This window comes from Camelina sativa, chromosome 3 (assembly GCF_000633955.1).
Source record: "Camelina sativa cultivar DH55 chromosome 3, Cs, whole genome shotgun sequence".
Taxonomy (NCBI): domain Eukaryota; kingdom Viridiplantae; phylum Streptophyta; class Magnoliopsida; order Brassicales; family Brassicaceae; genus Camelina; species Camelina sativa.
In genome coordinates, this window is record NC_025687.1 from 455,839 (window position 1) to 475,621 (window position 19,783).

The 19,783-nt window shown below is 34.0% G+C and overlaps 6 protein-coding genes across 9 annotated transcripts in view; 3 read left to right on the plus strand and 3 right to left on the minus strand.

Moving 5' to 3' along the window:
- The window catches only part of LOC104759313 (bifunctional fucokinase/fucose pyrophosphorylase), a 5,475-nt gene extending 3,123 nt beyond the window's left edge, over positions 1 to 2,352 (minus strand). The window contains exons 1-5 of one of the 2 annotated variants that reach the window (XM_010482263.2): positions 1,684 to 2,352; positions 1,297 to 1,549; positions 764 to 1,128; positions 541 to 667; positions 282 to 446 (exon numbers count right to left, since the gene is read on the minus strand). In XM_010482263.2, the coding sequence (XP_010480565.2) occupies positions 282 to 446; positions 541 to 667; positions 764 to 1,128; positions 1,297 to 1,549; positions 1,684 to 2,337 (1,564 nt within the window). In that variant the 5' untranslated portion in view covers positions 2,338 to 2,352. Of the gene's footprint in view, positions 1 to 151; positions 447 to 540; positions 668 to 763; positions 1,129 to 1,296; positions 1,550 to 1,683 lie in introns of both variants that reach the window. The other variant, XM_010482269.2, reaches the window with a different exon arrangement.
- Positions 2,314 to 3,433, minus strand: LOC104759292 (DNA-directed RNA polymerase III subunit RPC10-like). 3 transcript variants are annotated; one of them, XM_010482254.2, is made up of 4 exons: positions 3,241 to 3,433; positions 3,005 to 3,129; positions 2,810 to 2,900; positions 2,314 to 2,571 (listed from the first exon to the last, which is right to left on the minus strand). In XM_010482254.2, exons 2-4 carry the CDS (start codon positions 3,107 to 3,109, stop codon positions 2,447 to 2,449), a joined length of 321 nt encoding a protein of 106 aa, XP_010480556.1. In that variant the 5' UTR covers positions 3,110 to 3,129; positions 3,241 to 3,433; the 3' UTR covers positions 2,314 to 2,446. The 3 variants fall into 3 exon arrangements, with proteins under 3 accessions (XP_010480556.1, XP_010480548.1, XP_010480542.1); XM_010482246.2 differs by having other exon boundaries at positions 3,005 to 3,164; XM_010482240.2 differs by having other exon boundaries at positions 3,005 to 3,144; positions 3,241 to 3,432.
- On the plus strand, positions 6,755 to 8,494 carry LOC104759330 (ras-related protein RABA3). The gene is made up of 2 exons (XM_010482279.1): positions 6,755 to 7,217; positions 7,785 to 8,494. Exons 1-2 carry the CDS (start codon positions 6,952 to 6,954, stop codon positions 8,236 to 8,238), a joined length of 720 nt encoding a protein of 239 aa, XP_010480581.1. The 5' UTR covers positions 6,755 to 6,951; the 3' UTR covers positions 8,239 to 8,494.
- On the plus strand, positions 10,312 to 11,007 carry LOC104778520 (cytochrome P450 78A6-like). The gene has a single exon (XM_010502976.1). The coding sequence runs from the start codon at positions 10,312 to 10,314 to the stop codon at positions 11,005 to 11,007; it is 696 nt and encodes a 231-aa protein (XP_010501278.1).
- Positions 11,209 to 13,217, plus strand: LOC104759339 (cytochrome P450 78A6-like). The gene is made up of 2 exons (XM_010482283.1): positions 11,209 to 12,280; positions 12,437 to 13,217. Exons 1-2 carry the CDS (start codon positions 11,285 to 11,287, stop codon positions 13,061 to 13,063), a joined length of 1,623 nt encoding a protein of 540 aa, XP_010480585.1. The 5' UTR covers positions 11,209 to 11,284; the 3' UTR covers positions 13,064 to 13,217.
- Positions 18,904 to 19,780, minus strand: LOC109125007 (the record flags this gene model as incomplete). Its single annotated transcript, XM_019239376.1, has 1 exon — positions 18,904 to 19,780. A coding segment is annotated over one exon (639 nt), but the record flags the coding sequence as incomplete, so codon positions are not given.

The window sequence follows — 19,783 nt, forward strand, 5'->3', positions numbered from 1 at the left end:
CAGTACTTTCTCCAAAGGTTTACCACAAAAGGTTCCATCTTTATATATTGAGTTCTTTGGATTATCATGGAGACCACAATACACAATTACTCTCTCCTTATGTCCCACCAGCGGGACCTCCCAAAGACAATGCCTATCCGGAAGCATGAACCTGAAACTCTCTGGAGTTCCAAGATCTTCGCTTGGGATGTGAATACCAACAACTATGGACTGTGAGCCAATCTGTACGGCACCAGAAACTGTTGAATCATAGATAAGTGAATCTTCACCAATGGAGACACCAGGTGCAATTTCACTAGACAATATAACAGAAGACGCTGCAATATCTGAAACCGTAGTTGCAGGGATGGAACATAGGTGTCTTCGACCTACAATTCCTGAAGCATCTCCGCTTAAGTGATCCAGTACTTCACTTGATGTTCCAAAATGCAAAAACTGCAAATCATCTGACACAAGATGATACAAAGGAATTAGAAAAGTAACCAAATGCAATCAAAAAATTTCTCAGTTTAGATAGTCTGGTGATCAGTACAAACATACAAGTGCAGTAGCTGTATATCTTTTGCCTCCCCAGACTGTTAATAAGAAGTTCACCCAAAGGCCTGGTTCGCAGCCAATCATGTCTTGAAGGAACCCATGCAGCCACCAAATCTTCATACAAACTCATCTGCCAGAAACCATTACCAAATATCTGTAAGAAGCCAATACATTTCCAAGGACAAGGTTTTTTTATGCACAAGCTGCATAAATATGAGAAAGTTACCTCCTTTTTACTGCCTAGAAGCTCTGAGATCATGGGCTGGCATGAGCATCCAAGAGCGACCAGGTCCAACCATGCTCTCCCCCTTGCAGATATAATCCCAGTGTCAAGAAGCGTCCGTCCATCATGTAAAATTGCATCTTTCTTGACAAGCTCCTCTACTGTAGGCTTCTGCAGAAGATCATTTACTAAACTGACAATACAGCCTTCAGCATGGGACTCAGATTTGGATGTGACAATGACACCATGATTGGAAGCAATATCAAGAGTGATAGGCACAGTAACAATGGAAGCTGCGTCTTCAGGGAGAGTCATTTTAAATGCATCAAAACAAGGGAGGACATCTCCAGTCATAATGAATAAACCACCTGCACAAGTTAAAAAAGTTAAGACAGCCTCCAGACAACCCTTAAAACTAGTCATAAATATCACACGACAAAACCACACTTTTCTCTGTTTGATGTAGCTTAAACACCAAGCTGCACAATAGACAACGAGAACATTTGAATATGTCACTTAAAAGTACGGAAATTTACCTTCATCTCTGAAAGCCTGCCTTGCACATGAAGCTATTGCCAGTATATGATCAAAAAGGAGAGGAACAGGACCATCAGGGTCATCAGCTGCAAGATAAGGAAGTGGGAGGAACACTTTCCCCATAGGATTTGCCCATGGAACCCTTTTGGAGTCGCCTCCAGCATGAAGCATCAGCACATGCTTTTGAGAGAGGAATCTAACCCAAGACTTTGGAGAAGACTCCGTAGGACAAGTACCATTTGCAACTTCCACCTGATCATCATCAACATAACCGACAAATCATCAAAAAGACGAGATCAAACAAACAGATCTAGTGAAACAAAGAGAGTTTATGGCACAATGCTAAACCTTCCACAACTACTAATCATTGAGAAAGCAGAATTTACCTCGGGACCAGGATTTAAACCTAATTGCTCATAATGGCGAGAGAGAGCATGAATGGCGTTAAGAGTGGCAGCACCAGACCCGATCCTTTTGCCATCTGGATCAGGAACAGCCAAAGTAACAGTGGAGCTAGCTATTCGTCCCATGCGCTTCGCTCGCCGGAGCTGCCACTCGTACAGCTCAGCCTGTTCAGGACTAGCCGCAGTGAGAACGATCGCGTCCCAAGTCGGGACCCTAGTGGGATGGCGCACCGAAAGCCTTAAATGGTACCATGACTTGCGCAAAAGCGTGGCCAAGTCAGCTTTTTTCCTCTGCTTGGTTTTCGAGAATCCAGAAGACATTATGGTTTCTCGTAGCCGGAGAAATGGGAGAAAAAAAAAATGAAATCTGGAGGGTTTAGTGGACAGAGGAAGAAGACGAAGTTTTTTTTTTAAACAGACCAGAAGACGGATCGGGTCAAAGTCAAAGACTAAATGCAACCAATACGTTGTCGTGTGGATCTGGAAACAAACCAAATGAATGAATATTCTCTCAAAACTTGTACTTCCAAAAAAGATCAAAACTTTTCCACAGTCGGAATTTATGTAATATCCGATTGCTTTTAATTTAGAGAAACTCGTTGAAAGCAGAGGTTGAAAGCAGAGGATCTTCAACATTGCCAATGAGGTAAATAAAACAGACTCAAAGAAGATAGCATAAGTAGAAAAAAAAAAAAAAAAAAAGTTTTCAATAAGCAAAGTCAGAGGTGAATAAAGATCATCATTATCATTCTTCACGCCAAGTGAACTCGCACTTCAAGCATCTATAAAATCTTGATTCTGGCTCATCAGCTGAACGAATCTGCATTGATTTGAAGTATGCCTTGTCGTGGCCGCACCTCGGGCATGGAGCTGATCAACAAAAGAAATCCGCAATGAGAAACATACGGAAACAAAGATGCTCTAGTCTAGCTAAGCAATAACAAGTGTGCAGAAGTCAAGTCACAACCGATGATGTTACCATTCATAAACCCTAAATCTTCTTATTACCATGTTCTAATTAACTAAGTGTATCAGATCGTGGACTAAACTAATCCCAATCCTATAATATAGAATAAGGAGGAGACAAGAGACTCGGAATAGTGAATACCTTCGGTTTCGGCTGCTGTTGGTATATCTTCTTTAGACACAACAGGTTCAATGGCTTTCTTAACCAGAAGTTGCTTCTTCTTTATTTCCACCTGTCAAAAATTTCAAAGACAAGAACAGAGATATCTAAAAAAAAAGGGTTTTTTTTTTTCTTGGGGGAAAAAGGGTAGAAGAAGAGAAAGAGACAGATAAAGACCTGTCTTTCGATGTAGGCGACGTATGGACACGTGGAACAGAAGAATCTGGAGTTGCCACCACCCTCGTAACGCAGCAAGTTCCCACATGTCGGGCAAAACTCCATCTTCCTCACCGATCAATTCTCTTGTAAAAAATCTCCTAAAAATCAATTCACAAAACTACAACACTGATAGATTCACAGATTAAGATATAAAGGGTGTTTTCGGAATACATTGCTCTACTGAATTAAATTACCTCCGGTAAGAAAAGAAAAAAACCCACCGTCGCCGAGCCGCCGCCGCTTTTGCTCTCAAGACTGTCGCCGTTACACACAGAATAAGGGGACGAAGTTTCTCTTATTTCTATTTAAACCCCCAATCTTACTGATTATTCAACATCCTGAACCCTTCTTTTTTTCCACTGTTCTATCTTATGGGGCTTATTTAATAAGTTGATCTCGTCTCGCTAAAGAAATATTATATTAAAATGTTCACATTACACATCAATTATTATAATAAATAAAATCATCTATTATACTTATACAGATTTAAAACTAGGCAACAATACTGATGTCGGATTTTTTGGTATAATGTAAAAAATAACAAAATTCGATATGATAATATGATAATATTTTTTTTTGAAATCTCTATGGTCCCAATAATATTAGAAATTAATAATTAAGTATGTTGTATCTTCAAACTATAATGATATAAAATATTATATAACATTTCATAAAACAGCTAAAATTTTTTAAATTTTTCAATTTCTAAATATGCATCATTTACATTTTGACAGTTTGATAGACTATTAAAATACGATAATTGATATTCTTATTCATAAATTTGAATATTTATATCATGTGTATAAGTGAATTTGTATATAATATTTGTAATTCATTGTCAATAATTTTTTTTAATTATTTCAAGTTCAATTACAATACCATAAAATTTACAACATCCAAAATTCTAATCTTATTTTGCAAAAATTGTCTCAATTCATAATTTTTAAAAAATTAAACAATTAAAAATATACCTATAAATTAATAATTATTAATTTACATTATAAATAATAATTATTAATTTATAGATAAATTAATATCACTATAAATCAATAAAATGTTTTGGTCCCAACATTATTAATTTATAGAGGTTTTACTGTATATTAAAATGGTCACATTACACATCAATTATTATAATAAATAAAGTCGTCTATTATACTTATACAGATTTAAAACTACGATGTCATATTCTTCTTTGCAAGCATTGTCTATTTTCTCATAAAAAAATCGTTTTGCGGTTCTATCGAGAATCATTCTGGTCAGTGGTACATCTACTCATGTGCTCCTACGAATTTTGCCCTTTAACGCAAGGATAGACTATGCAACGATGATGGATGATTACTGTCGTTATCTTGCTTTTGGTGGAAACTCTCTTGGTTGGGACGTTCTGGGTGGTAACGATCAGAACTTTGCCCTTTTCTAGTTTTAACTAAGTATATTGTGATTTATATGTTGTTGATATAAATTAAATAAATATTTATTTTTAAGTTTTATTTATGATTTGTTATTTATATTTTTACATCACCTTAAAAAATATTATCATATATATAATGTTTTTTGCTGAAAAAACTATAACACCTAAAACTCTAATATGATTATTGTAACGATCAATGGTGAGTTAGAGGTTATAAACGACAATTTAATTTTATACAAAGAATAGACAAATTATATTTAGAGTTGCATATCTTTTATTTTTTTGCTCAAAAAGAATTGCATATCCCTTGTACATAAAATGTCCAATCAATCAATAATCGATTATGAATATTACTTTTCATATCCTTTAAAGTAGGTCAAACTATGGTTTATATAATGATACATTTTGTATTTCTACTACGTAATCGGCAAATTTATATCTGAAAGATCAATAATACATTGTGAAAATGTATAAATTCGTAAAAAGTCTAATCCACAAATAAATTTATTTTTGTTTGACTAGAAATGCGGCTAAGATAATAATTTGCAAATAAGAGTCAAATTCGTGGCACATTTGAGAAATAAATAATTATATTGGATATGCTAATCAAGTGGTTCAAAGTACAGTAAAACCTCTATAAATTAATAATGTTGGGACCAAGACGTTTTATTAATTTATAGTGATATTAATTTATCTATAAATTAATAATTATTATTTTATAGTGTAAATTAATAATTATTAATTTATAGATATATTTTTAATTGTTTATTTTTTTAAATTATGAATTGGAACAATTATAGCAACATAAGATTAAACTTTCGGATGTTATAAATTTTATGGTTTAGGAATTGAACTTGTAATATTTATAAAGCATTATTGACAATAAATTACAAATACTATAAACAAATTGACTTATACACATGACATACATAAATTCAAATTTATGAATAATAATAATATCAATTCTCATATTTTAATAATCTGTCTAATTATCAAATTGTAAATGATGCATATCTAAAAATTAAAACTTTAAAATTTAATTATTTGTATGACATGTTATAAAATATTTTAGAGATATCATTATAGTTTGAAAATACAACATTACAAATGTTCTATAGAAATGAGTTTTAGGAGAAACATACACTATTATATCAGTATATATATATATATATATATACATGATTATTAATTTATGATATTATTGGGACCATATTTTATATTGAGATTTCAAAAAAAATATTATCTTATTATCTTATCGAATATTGTTAATTTTTACACTGGTCCGATTTGGGACCAGCAAAATTTATTAATTTATAGTGATTATTAATTTATAGAGTATTAATTTATAGAGGTTTTACTGTAGTACATGATGTATATTTTGAGTGTAATGATTAAGCTACAACTTAATAATACTTGGCGATGATGCAAATATACATGGACGACCCACGGTAATTAATATCAACCAATATATATTTCCAATTGAAGTTCTTTTTCTTGGTGAGAAAAAAAAAATTGAATAAACCTAATCAAAAATAGTTTTGACAATGACAACTAAAAATTTGAACAAACACATCATGGATAAAATCAACCTATAAATGAACTTTTTATTTAACTATTGTTAAAAATTTACAAATGTAATTAAAAAAAAGTACACAAATCTTTATAGCAACAAATGTAATTAGAAACAAGTTTTACCGTTTACAGAAATCTTTTTTACACCATTTCCATATGTGTACGTAGTTTATTAATTCGTTAGGAAAGTTGTCTTGATTGAAAACAACAAATATGTAATAATCAATTGATTTATCATATTCTCATATATACTACAACCAATATATTTAATTTCTAATTTCCAGCAACAATAGGAAAAGAAAGAAAGAAGAAAAACAATAAATTCATACATGAAGTCGGAGTAGACAACAACCAACAACAATTCATGGAGCATATAAAAGCTTTTTAAGGTGGTCTCCAGACAAATTGTAGGTTTCATGTTGAATCCATAAATTGATTTAGCAAAATAATTACGTTTTAAATTGTGTCGGTCCATGCTCACAGCTTTATTAGTATTCTATGACTCTATATATATATATATATATATATATATATATATTCATTTAGAAATCATATAAAAGCGAATTAAAATAATGCACAGAGCATTGTTGCTGTCTTCGTTTATAACACTTTAGGACATTTAAAATTCATCTCGGTTTGGGTCATGTTGACGACTAAAAACCAAACCAAAAATACGAAGGATTTGGGGTTGTTCTTATAACATGTTGAATCTCTATCCAGTCTTACCCAATCGGATTTTGGTTCAATATATTTTAAATTCGGTTCGGTTTATTCGTACTCAACCATAAAAACAAAAATAACTCAAAAACCATTTCTCTCCCCCTTACTCTCTGTTTCACTCACTCCCACTTTACTCGAAAGAGACTTTATAGTTTTTTTGTTTGTTTGTTGTTGTGTGGTTCATTCATTCATCAACGCAATAATGAACGAAGAGATGAGCGGAGAGTCGCCGGAGAGTAACAAACACGTAAAGAAACCGACGCTGCCGGAAAAGATCGATTACGTGTTCAAGTTGGTGGTCATTGGAGATTCTGCCGTCGGGAAAACGCAGCTCCTCTCACGTTTTACGCAGAACGAGTTCTGTTATGATTCAAAATCAACCATTGGTGTCGAGTTTCAGACAAGGACCATCACTCTTCAGGGCAAACTCGTTAAAGCTCAGATCTGGGACACCGCCGGTCAAGAAAGGTATTAATAGTATCTTTACTCTATTACACACATTGACCATTCTTTATATATTTGATCGAAGCTGAATCTCACTTTTGGATTCAACTTGATGTAGAGTTTCGTATTCTTGGATCACGATAATTTTAGATATGGCTGATTTGATTTTTTATCTTAACTATACAAAATTGTTTAATACTATATGTTTAGAAAAAATAAAATAAGAATGGCATATGGATTTGAATAACCAATGGTCGGTGTTCTTGATTTGGTTAATACAATGTCATATTTCTTTTCTATATTTTTGTTTTTGTCTAGTTTTGCGAAATACAATAACTCACCGAAAACTTTGCTGCATAAGTCAAATATTGTATTTTCGGGTCCAAATTAAATGTTATATAATAAACCTAAAGTTGAACTTCGTTTTGTAATCTAAGGATCACGAATCAAGATATTTATAATTTATGGATTAAAATAATCGTTTGTTTAATTGATTTGGTCTGCAATGCAAGATTTTGTTTAGGTATAATTTTTATTCAACTGAAAAAATATTAGTTTTTTAAATTATTTATGGCGTTTTCCGGCGATCAGATACAGAGCAGTGACGAGCGCGTATTACAGAGGCGCGTTAGGTGCGATGGTGGTTTACGACATTACCAAACGCGTCTCATTCGACCACGTTGCACGTTGGGTTGAGGAATTACGTGCTCACGCCGACGATTCCGCCGTCATCATGCTCGTCGGAAACAAAGCCGATCTCGCCGATGATAAACGTGCCGTTCCAACGGAGGACGCCGTCGAACTCGCCGAGACCCAACGGCTATTTTTCTCGGAAGTCTCGGCACTAAGCGGCGGAAACGTAGACGACGCTTTTTTCCGTTTACTCGAGGAGATTTTCAGTCGCGTTGCTGTGTCAAGAAAAGTACTAGAATCTGACGGTGCAGCCACCGTGAAGCTTGACGGTTCGAGGATTGATGTGATCTCTGGTTCGGATCTTGAGGTTAGCAAGATCAACAAGGAACAAGCTTTGTCGTGCTCGTGTTGAGTTTTGATTGATGGGCCATAAAATCAACAACATTATTGAGCCAATTATTGGGCTTTATTTTAAGCCCATATATGGTTATTTGGCCTTTTTCCTTATTCCAGGTGGTTGGTGCTTATCACTGTCAAAAGCTCACTACTCATGTGTCTAGCTCATTCGTAATCTCTCTGTCGTCTTTGACATTCTCATGTATACAAATTCAGATTCTTTTGTACTGTCAAATCCTAAGTAGATCTATTCAATCGAAAATTTGGAACCATTCCCGTCCAACCTTATGGTTATGGTTGGCGACGAAAAGACGTAGCAGTAAAAAATGAATAAATGATATACTTGTCAAAAAATATGTTAATGACCGTTTTAGGGATCAATGAAACAAAACTGTGTTCCGATGTAATGTTCTTTTTACTTGTTCTAACTAGTGGTAAATATGGGATCACAATAACAATGTGTTATGATTTGTCTAAGATAACAAGTGTTATGATTTGTATCAGAATTACTTTACGTTCACAATATAAGCAGATATTTTCATAATAATTTTCGTGACATCAACTGTGAGTGTCACGTTAGAATCTGGAATATAATCCAAATCCAACGGAAGATATGATTCTATTTATTTTTTTGCATGCAACCGAATAATTTGAAGTGCTCCAATCAGAAACTCGCTTTTTCTCTCATGACCTAAAAAATGGGTCTTTATTATATAATCAAATTTATAACACATAGCACATCAATATTTACACTGTATCTAATTAAGCACATATATATGATTAATCAGCCACTAAGTGTTTTGTGACCACTTAGACTTAGTTTTCTATGCTGATACCTCTGCTGCTCTGCATTACGTGTAAAGTTACTGATTAGTTTAATGTCTATTACCAAAAGAAAGATTCTTGCAACAACAATGTAAATTAATCACTTCTTTGGATGTTTATATATTTAAAAAAACGATACATATCATCAAAGTTAAGACTAATCATCTTAGCTGTTTATAGTCGTCATACATAAATGAGAACAGTAACTAAGACCAGTTTTGAGTAGAAGAGGTTTGGATTCTGGATTAAAATATTGTTTATATTGAAATTTGGTGGTCGTGTTATTAAGTTATTTTCTTAAATAGAAAGATTTGGACGATCTTTTTTATACATATTTATCTGGGAGCTCGAGGCCATTAAAAAAAACAGAGTTAGCCTTCATAGTAGTAGTAGTAGTAGTAGTAGCTATGTGTTATTTACGACGAAAATTACATGTTAAATTTTCTTCTATTTAATCTAAAATTATATTGTTGGGTGGAAAAAACATATCTAAAGTTGGAAACTATACATAAAAGTAGATAAGTGAAAGGAAAAGGTCGTTGACTAGCAAAAGGAAAAGTCAAATGGGGAGCAATTTGCAGAAGAAAAAGTCGCACATTCACAACTTGCTAGGAGACTCATCAGAAAATGGCATCTTTGAAAATAATAGTAATTCCGTATACATAGTATTTTATATTGTTTTGTTAATTAAGCACTACGTTTAGATATGAAAATTACTTTACTAAGATATGCATATATACTCATTACGATATAAAAATCATCATATATAAACCATACTATTATACATGGAAATTGCTTGCGTATGCGTTTGCTTAGAAAGGTATAAGAAATAGAAAACTACATAATAATAATAAAAAGAGGACCATAACATAAGACGATAGTAATGTTCATAGACTATTTTAATGAGAATTGAAACAGATGTAATTAGAATCTTCAATACTTCGTGTTTATTTAAATCAAAGTTCTATATAAAGGCATATAGTAATTTGAGTGTACCAAACATGTCATGACATATACATATAGATGACCACGAGCGAATATTGGGCTGTTAGCATATGCCCATGAGCACCAACAAATAACTTTGAAATAAATATTTAAAATGTCAAGTATTCTCTGTTTTGCAATTGGCTAAGATCTTCATATCTTGTACGTCTATTTAAAGCCTCACAAAGACCCAAACTTATATCACAACCTTTAAACGGAAAAAAAGTCACACACAAAAACAAAATAACATTTTATCCTATCCATAATGTTTTCTCTGAATATGAGAACCGAAATTGAAAATTTGTGGGTATTTGCTCTTGCATCAAAATTCAATATTTTCATGCAAGAACATTTCGCTTCCCTCCTTGTCTCCGTAGCTATCACTTGGTTTACGTTAACCATCCTATTTTGGTCTATCCCGGGTGGACCGGCTTGGGGAAAATACTTCTTCACTCGCCGGTTTATCTCTCTCGGCTATAATCGAAAATCCAAGAATCTCATTCCCGGTCCTAGAGGATATCCACTTGTGGGAAGCATGAGCCTAAGGTCAAGCCACGTGGCTCATCAGCGCATAGCGTCAGTTGCTGAGATAAGTAACGCCAAGCGGCTCATGGCGTTTAGTCTCGGTGATACTAAGGTGGTGGTGACGTGTCATCCTGATGTGGCAAAGGAAATACTTAACAGTTCGGTTTTTGCAGACCGGCCAGTTGACGAAACCGCTTACGGTTTGATGTTTAACCGAGCCATGGGATTTGCTCCCAATGGTACTTACTGGCGTACTCTGCGTCGGTTAGGCTCGAACCATCTTTTCAACCCAAAGCAAATCAAACGCTCGGAGGAGCAGAGACGAGTGATCGTGACTCAGATGGTGAATGCGTTTGCACGTAACGCTAAATCCGCGTTTGTAGTGCGGGATTTGCTCAAAACAGCGTCGCTNTCAATACTTCGTGTTTATTTAAATCAAAGTTCTATATAAAGGCATATAGTAATTTGAGTGTACCAAACATGTCATGACATATACATATAGATGACCACGAGCGAATATTGGGCTGTTAGCATATGCCCATGAGCACCAACAAATAACTTTGAAATAAATATTTAAAATGTCAAGTATTCTCTGTTTTGCAATTGGCTAAGATCTTCATATCTTGTACGTCTATTTAAAGCCTCACAAAGACCCAAACTTATATCACAACCTTTAAACGGAAAAAAAGTCACACACAAAAACAAAATAACATTTTATCCTATCCATAATGTTTTCTCTGAATATGAGAACCGAAATTGAAAATTTGTGGGTATTTGCTCTTGCATCAAAATTCAATATTTTCATGCAAGAACATTTCGCTTCCCTCCTTGTCGCCGCAGCTATCACTTGGTTTACGTTAACCATCGTATTTTGGTCTATCCCGGGTGGACCGGCTTGGGGAAAATACATCTTCACTCGCCGGTTTATCTCTCTCGGCTATAATCGAAAATCCAAGAATCTCATTCCCGGTCCTAGAGGATATCCACTTGTGGGAAGCATGAGCCTAAGGTCAAGCCACGTGGCTCATCAGCGCATAGCGTCAGTTGCTGAGATAAGTAACGCCAAGCGGCTCATGGCGTTTAGTCTCGGTGATACTAAAGTGGTGGTGACGTGTCATCCTGATGTGGCAAAGGAAATACTTAACAGTTCGGTTTTTGCAGACCGGCCAGTTGACGAAACCGCTTACGGTTTGATGTTTAACCGAGCCATGGGATTTGCTCCCAATGGTACTTACTGGCGTACTCTGCGTCGGTTAGGCTCGAACCATCTTTTCAACCCAAAGCAAATCAAACGCTCGGAGGAGCAGAGACGAGTGATCGTGACTCAGATGGTGAATGCGTTTGCACGTAACGCTAAATCCGCGTTTGTAGTGCGGGATTTGCTCAAAACAGCGTCGCTGTGTAACATGATGGGGACTGTTTTTGGAAGAGAGTATGAGTTGGAGTCTCATGATAACGTCGAATCGGAATGCTTAAAGGCTTTGGTGGAAGAAGGATACGATCTTCTCGGTACGCTAAATTGGACCGACCATCTTCCTTGGTTAGCTGGTTTAGATTTCCAACAAATCCGGTTTAGGTGCTCCAAGCTCGTACCGAAAGTAAGCCTGTTATTGAGCCGAATCATTCATGAACACCGTGCTGCCACGGGCAACTTTCTTGACGTGTTACATTCTCTTCAAGGTTCCGAAAAATTATCAGAATCCGACATGGTTGCGGTTCTTTGGGTGAGTATTTTATCTTCTTCTATAAATCATTAACTAGTCAGTCCCTACAAGTATTTATTTAAATGTATTGTAAGTGTTTTTTTAGTAGCACAAAATTTGAAGGATTTTAAAGGAAATATGAAATTTGTCTATAAATTTTTTTTGTTGGTCCGTTAGGAAATGATATTTAGGGGAACAGACACTGTGGCAGTTTTGATCGAGTGGGTGCTAGCGAGGATTGTGATGCATCCCAACGTTCAATCAACGGTCCATGATGAGCTGGACCGAGTCGTTGGCAGATCCAGAACCGTTGACGAGTCCGACCTTCCATCTCTAACGTATCTAACGGCTGTGATCAAAGAAGTGTTGAGGCTGCACCCACCGGGGCCACTTCTTTCGTGGGCACGCCTCTCTATAACAGACACCACCGTAGACGGATATCACGTGCCAGCTGGGACCACCGCCATGGTTAACATGTGGGCTATAGCACGTGACCCGCACGTGTGGGAGAATCCTTTAGAGTTTAAACCTGAGAGGTTCGTGGCTAAAGAGGGTGAAGCTGAATTCTCTGTTTTGGGGTCGGATCTGAGGCTGGCACCGTTCGGGTCGGGCAAGAGGGTTTGCCCTGGAAAGAATTTGGGACTTGCGACAGTGTCGTTTTGGGTTGCAACGCTCTTGCATGAGTTTGAGTGGCTTCCTAGCGTCGAGGCTAACCCGCTAGACTTCTCGGAGGTTTTGAGGCTCTCGTGCGAGATGGCTTGTCCTCTTACCGTTAACGTAAACCCGAGGCGTAAGATGATGTAAGCTTGGGTTTGGTTAGTGCATGGATGTTTCAATATTGGCAACTAAAATGATGTATATTTAAATAAACCTTCAAGGAAAAAAAAACATATGTATCCTATAGAGCGAAGTATATTCGCCTACCTTTTATTGATTAAAAAATCAAAATATGAATGTATCTGTCTTATGTAAAATAAATATATCATATGTTACATATACATTATCAATTATTAAAAAAAAAAACATGGTAAACTATAAACATGCGCATGATGTGCTTGATTGATATGCTATATGATGATCTCAGCGGTAAATTAGGGATGGTTTCGGTGGAACAATTATTTATTTATTTTTGTTCAAATGTTTGTCATACAAGTTATATAAATTATCTCACTATATTTAATAGAGATAAACAAAATATTTAAATGTAAATAGGTATAAGAAAGTCCAAAAATGTTGGAAATATGTAAATTACTTAACTCTAGTTATCTTTAAAATCAATTAACTATTATCTTAGGAATCATTCCACATAAATTACTATATATATCGCGTGTTGAAACGATTAACGGAATAACATTCTGCAAAACTAATTATATATTACTCCAAATTGTTTGGACATCCTTAATTTGCTGCGAAATTTCTTATGAAGAAGTCGGTCAAGAGACATAACGATTTTATATCATATAATGAAGTATTAGATTAAGGCTTTTGCATTATATTAATCTGTATCGTCGTGGAGTGTTCGACTCGGTTAGTGTTTCTGACTGTTTATTAACATGATGTCACTACCTTGTGTGATGGACTTATGAAACGTTAAAATAATTTATTTTTTATTTACTTGTTGACCAATGTATCAGTGTTCTTACATATATTCGATAAATTGGGAATGCAATGCTTTTGAAAATTTCAGTGTATTGAAAGTTGATTGTGTGATTCAGAGTCCCATGACTTTAATGTAAAGGATTAAACTCTCCATGTTGGTTCTGTGTCAAAATATGAAAGGCCTAGTTGGATCAGTTATGATATTAAACTCTCCATTACGCAACATTAGTTGGGTCGGTTATGATATTAGAGTATCAATATGGGTTAAGCCCATTTATTATATTGTCAATGGCCTATTTACATGAGAACCAATCATTAAGCAGAAGAGACGACAGCAATATAGATCAGACCAACTTACATAAAATTGACTTCACTGACGGCATCCCCACCTTCCTCTGGCTTATCGTCGGTAATATGTGCTCACGATTTTAACTCAATGGTGGCAACTAAACACGAGTATAAAAGCTAAATACGAGATTCAAACGAGCAAAGACGACACATAATGATAACAAACTTGCAAATATGGCATAAAAGACAACGAAGTAGCTAGATAACAGTGAAACTTTCAAACGAGAAAGGCTAAGGGTGACAAAATTTGAAATATAGTATCATATTTAACAATTTTAATTTTAAATGTCCAATTCAAATGTGGTGCAATGGACAATGAAACAAATAACAGTGAAAGATGTTACACCTTAATAACATGAAACAAATTAACATGCAAAACTATTTGCAATAGTCTCCTTTGTACTCATTACTTTATGTCATGTTTGAGGGGGAATTTCACTGTGTAGTACATGGCTGAATTATATCGATTTCTATGTCTTTGAAAGTTAATATATAAATCGCAATAAAAGCGAGAAGTCTAAGTTAATTTTGAAGACCCAAGAAACGATAATTCTCGCGGTCTTGATCAGTTGCTTTTCACATAAAACATAATCAAGAAGGAGGCAGTACAAATTATAACCAACAAAAAAAACATTTACATCATACATCTGTTGGTCAAACTGGTTCAGTCAAATTAAGAAGTATCGAAAAGTCAAATCAAAATACAATTTCCCGTGATGTGAAATATACATGGTGTCATGGTGAGTCTATATGCTATTGATAATATTCATGTACTGTTTATCCATTATATCTAATTTCATTCTCCTATATATTTACACTAAAAAAAAACAGAAAAATGTAATGTGATATTAGAAGTAAAAATGATTTGTTTTTTACTAAATTGTATATTGTAAACATTCAACGGCCAGTATTCTTTTGGCGAAGGACCGATTTTAGTAGAAAAAAATATATGCAAAAACTGTAAAATCATTCCAACAACAAAAAAAATGTAATCAATACGTATCTTTAAATTTTATTAAAATTATACACTTAATAATCTTGAAAATTATATTGCAAGTATATTTAAAATATTAAAATGGATGCCATTATAGACTTAGAGTAGTTATTAATGGCGAAGAGCTACGAGACAAACATGCCTAAGATCTTGACAGTCCTTTATATTTATTACGTTCCTAATTACAATGCTACGTTGGTGTAGTTGCCAGACCTGTATTCCTATAGAAATAAATTATCCATATATACTACTTAAATAACCATAAATTTACTAAACAGTTATTTTTTTATTTTTTTATTTTCGACATCGTCTACTAAATATTGTCAATGTTGGCATGTCAATGAATGACGCAAACGAGACGAGAGTAACGCAAGAAGAAAGTCCAATCCAGAGCAAGCAGAGCGCATCGTCTTCTCCGTTTGTCATTGTACCAATATTTTATATGCTTCATTGTCATATATAATTAAATTACTCATATGTTTCATGCTTTGATCGATGAATGTGAGTATATATAAAATAAGACAATTAATGCTTATTACATTAATCAAACTGGAGAATACAATAACCTTTTAAATGAAAAAAATTCCCCACGCCATAAAGAAACAACGACATGGCTTCACGTTGTAAACAACTCCACGAAAACGTCCAACTAGCTTAATCCTATTTATCTATACTTATTATATTCGACTGCATAATTATTTACAGTTTTTCTTCGCATAAAGTAACGGTCATAAATATAAATCCTTTGTCTGAACGAGAAATTAAAATCATAATGTATTAAAATTATCATGTTGTTTGATATTTTCTAAACGGATCAACTAATCACAAATCTGTAGACATAAAATAAAAACTGGAAGTTAATCTATATTGTAGCTTCATATATGCTCTACAGTAGAACCTCTATAAATTAATACTCGATAAATTAATATCTTTTATAAATTAATAAATTTCTCCGGTCTCAAGTTGGGACTAGTGTAAATTTGGACACTATTCGATAATATAATAAAATAATATTTTTTAAAAAAATCCTTTGTAAATATATGGTCCCATTAATAATATAAATTAATAATTATATAGAATTATCTAAATATATGTATATATCGACACATTAATTTTTATTAGAGTTTATTTTTGATATTTTACTTTATATAAATCTTTGAGTGCTATCGTCAAAACATGATAATTGTTATTTTCATTATAATTCATTTTATAAAAATATTAGTTATAACTATTAAATCTTATTTTTAATGTTTNATTAGAGTTTATTTTTGATATTTTACTTTATATAAATCTTTGAGTGCTATCGTCAAAACATGATAATTGTTATTTTCATTATAATTCATTTTATAAAAATATTAGTTATAACTATTAAATCTTATTTTTAATGTTTTTTTACCAAATTAGGAAAGTCTCTCTATAAATTAATAATTATTAATTTATAGTAGAACCATCAAAATTTGATAATTTGGGAGAAATTTAAAGAAGTTCATAATTAATGAAGTTGGTAGGATACCTAAAAAGCAATGCAAAATTAAATTGAAAATATTTTGTTTCCTAACTGGTCATCCTCAATTTACCCAACCACTCTTCTGACTAACTTCGCTTGCCTTCTTTATTTCGCAATTCAATAATACACTCTCGTCTATATATGCACGTATACAAATATAATTATATACTAGTATATATATATAGAGAGAAAAACAAATTGAGTTTTTTTTTTTTGGCTCACAAAAATAAACGTTACGGGTGAAGATTGGATAGTCTTATTAGACCACAATATACTTAATCAAGTTGATTTCAATCTCATTTCCATTGAACTCGTCATCTCATCATCGATACTAGTACTTTTTAAGTAGTCAGTTGGTACGCCGGTTGAACAAGCAAAATTTATTTTATATTGTATTGGCTCATGTAGTAATCGTTGTACTGAATCAAAGTCAAACGATTTCTTGCCAAGTTTAAACATACATACGTGGATTAGTTACAAACCACAATACTGATTACTGAATCAAAGTCAAATTATTTTCTTACCAAGTTAAGCCGTGTGACGTGTCACTTCATTCAAAAATATAGGCATTAACTGCATTGATATTTGTTAGTATATCTTTTTCCTTTTTTTGTTTTTGTTTTTTTTTTAAAATAGCTAGGGTTTAGGAATGACGAACTGTTTCTGTTGTGTCTTATTAAAAGCCCATCTTCTTCTCCGCCACTCATCATTCCCTCATCATAACACCATCATCACCATATTCACCCACTCCTCTCTCTCTCTCTCTCTATCTCCCCTCCCTCCTTTTCAACAACAAAATGTGAATCTGCTAATATCATCATGAGAATTAAGCTCTTTCGGTTGAGGGGAATGTTGTCTGGATCGAGGATATTATATATACAGACACACGTATATGATATATACATGTATGTTAATGATACAAGTGATCATATATATATGTATAGAGAGTATCCTCGGACCAGGCTTCATCCCCCCCAACATGTTATTGCCTCTGATCAGTGATCGACAGATCATATGATTCATATTGTTACCTTTTTCGTTAGATTGCTTGCGGTAATCTCAATATCAATTAATTTGTATGATCTTAATTTTAAATTCGCAAATGCTTTGATTTATTTATGCATGGTTTCGTAAGAATAGATTTACACATTCGCCGATCCGTTTATGTGTTTTTTAACCTTTTGTTTCGTAGATATATATATATATATATATATATATATAGATGATGTATATCTGTATTTTGAAAGTAACGAAACCTTCTTATAAGATATTTGAGATGAATATTTCGAGGGATTGAAGAATACGCTCTCAAAGATCTAAATTGATCGCTGGTTTTACACAATTATTTTTTTTGAAGGATTTATGAAATCCCTTTTTTTTTGTATTCATGATCGAATAAATTATGTAGTGAAATTTCGAGAGATCTTATAGGCTGTATCAATTGATTTTTCTCACAGTTTCTTAATTTTTGTTTGTAATTCGAATATAAATAAATATGCATTCATCTTCTCCTTTTAATTAACTTAATGAAAAGGAAGGATGAACATTTCTTTAATTATATATGTTGTGGTATTTACAGCCATTCTGAACAGAAATGATAGACAGACCACCAAGATAAATCTACTTTTTGACTAGGATTATGGAGTAGGGATTATAATTGATGGGACGTATTATTTTTTTTGGATTCAGTTTGTGCTTTATAAAAGTTTTGATGTTTTTCTTTTGGCCAGCAGTTAGTTGTTTTTAAATTTATAATTTGTATAACAATCGAAACCGAAAAAGATGATGTTATAATCACCTATATATTCAAATTCGTGAGATCTCTATCCATTAAAGTCAAATGACATGAAAACAAAAAATTTAAAAAATAAATAAATAAATATAGTCAAATGACATGATTTATAAACTAGCTTTCATACAGTTTTGTAAATTTGATATTAGAAAAAAAAAAGAACAAAAAATTCTTACTTAATAATATATAAATTTTTCAAATGTATTATTTTTAAGATTTGAAAAAAAAAAAAAATTAATGTGGGATGGAAATCGACCTGACCAATAGGATGGAATTTATATAGAATGGTCATTGTGAGACAACTTTTTTCATGGGCTTATCAATTTTTGATGGACTGTAAATCTTTTTTTGAGCTTTGAGACTGCTGCGATCGTGTTAGACCCTACAAGAAAACATCGGCATGAATAGATGATTTTAACAAACAATTTGTCTGCGAAAGATATAGGTGGAGTGGGAGACTACGGATTCTATACCAAAATCATACAAATTGTGACACTTTCATCAACTTGAAGTAAGAAAAAAAAAGGATGGATTTTTTCAACGAACCAATCACATACATTTTCTTATTATACAATCAAAAGTTCAAATCCATTAATTTTTTTTTTTTTTTTTGTTCAAAATCCATTAATTGTTATTGTCAGGTTAATTTGACGGAGACACGGAGTCAATAACCCAATGTTGACCATCGGTTTTGACCTTTAACCGGTTAATCTCTGCGAACAAATTCACAGCTCTCCGAACTCCTCTATTATCCGCCGCCGTGAAATAATCGTGACCAAATATAACTCCGCCGGGTCGTAGTATCCGAACCGCCCGGTTTATATCTGCCCAAGCGGAATTGAAATCGTGACCTGCGTCTATCTCCACTAGATCCGCCGTCACTCCCCACTCACACATCTTCTCCAAAGCAGAACCGGTCGAGAAAGGAACCGGCAATATCGAACCGGAAAACTCCGAGCTAACCACGTTTTGCATAAACTGGTACATAAGCAAAACGTCACCGTTTACCAACGCCACGTCCTTGAACCGGTCGCGAAACCCTGGCCAGCCACGGAAGTCGTCGACGCAGAGTATCTGAGTCTCCTCGAGCCCAAGGCGGCGCGTGAGATTCGCCATGTGTATCGCCGACGCGCCGAGGAAGCTCCCGATTTCGACGATCGTCCTAGGTTTGACTCGGCGGATCAGATTCTCGAACACGGCTCCGTACGATCCCCAGCCTTTGATTCTTTTTCGCCGGAGGAGTTTAGCTGCGTGCGGTGGCGGGAATTCAGAGTACGGTGAAGT

Bases quoted from the DNA above. Each gene is read 5' to 3' on its own strand.
- LOC104759339 (XM_010482283.1), top strand. From the start codon at position 11,285: ATGTTTTCTCTGAATATGAGAACCGAAATTGAAAATTTGTGGGTATTT. The intron at 12,281-12,436 runs GTGAGTATTTTA...TTGGTCCGTTAG, and splicing joins ACATGGTTGCGGTTCTTTGG to GAAATGATATTTAGGGGAAC.
- LOC104759330 (XM_010482279.1), top strand. From the start codon at position 6,952: ATGAACGAAGAGATGAGCGGAGAGTCGCCGGAGAGTAACAAACACGTA. The intron at 7,218-7,784 runs GTATTAATAGTA...TCCGGCGATCAG, and splicing joins GACACCGCCGGTCAAGAAAG to ATACAGAGCAGTGACGAGCG.
- LOC104759292 (XM_010482254.2), bottom strand. From the start codon at position 3,109: ATGGAGTTTTGCCCGACATGTGGGAACTTGCTGCGTTACGAGGGTGGT. The intron at 2,901-3,004 runs GTCTTTATCTGT...AATTTTTGACAG, and splicing joins TCGCCTACATCGAAAGACAG to GTGGAAATAAAGAAGAAGCA. The intron at 2,572-2,809 runs GTATTCACTATT...TTTGTTGATCAG, and splicing joins AACAGCAGCCGAAACCGAAG to CTCCATGCCCGAGGTGCGGC.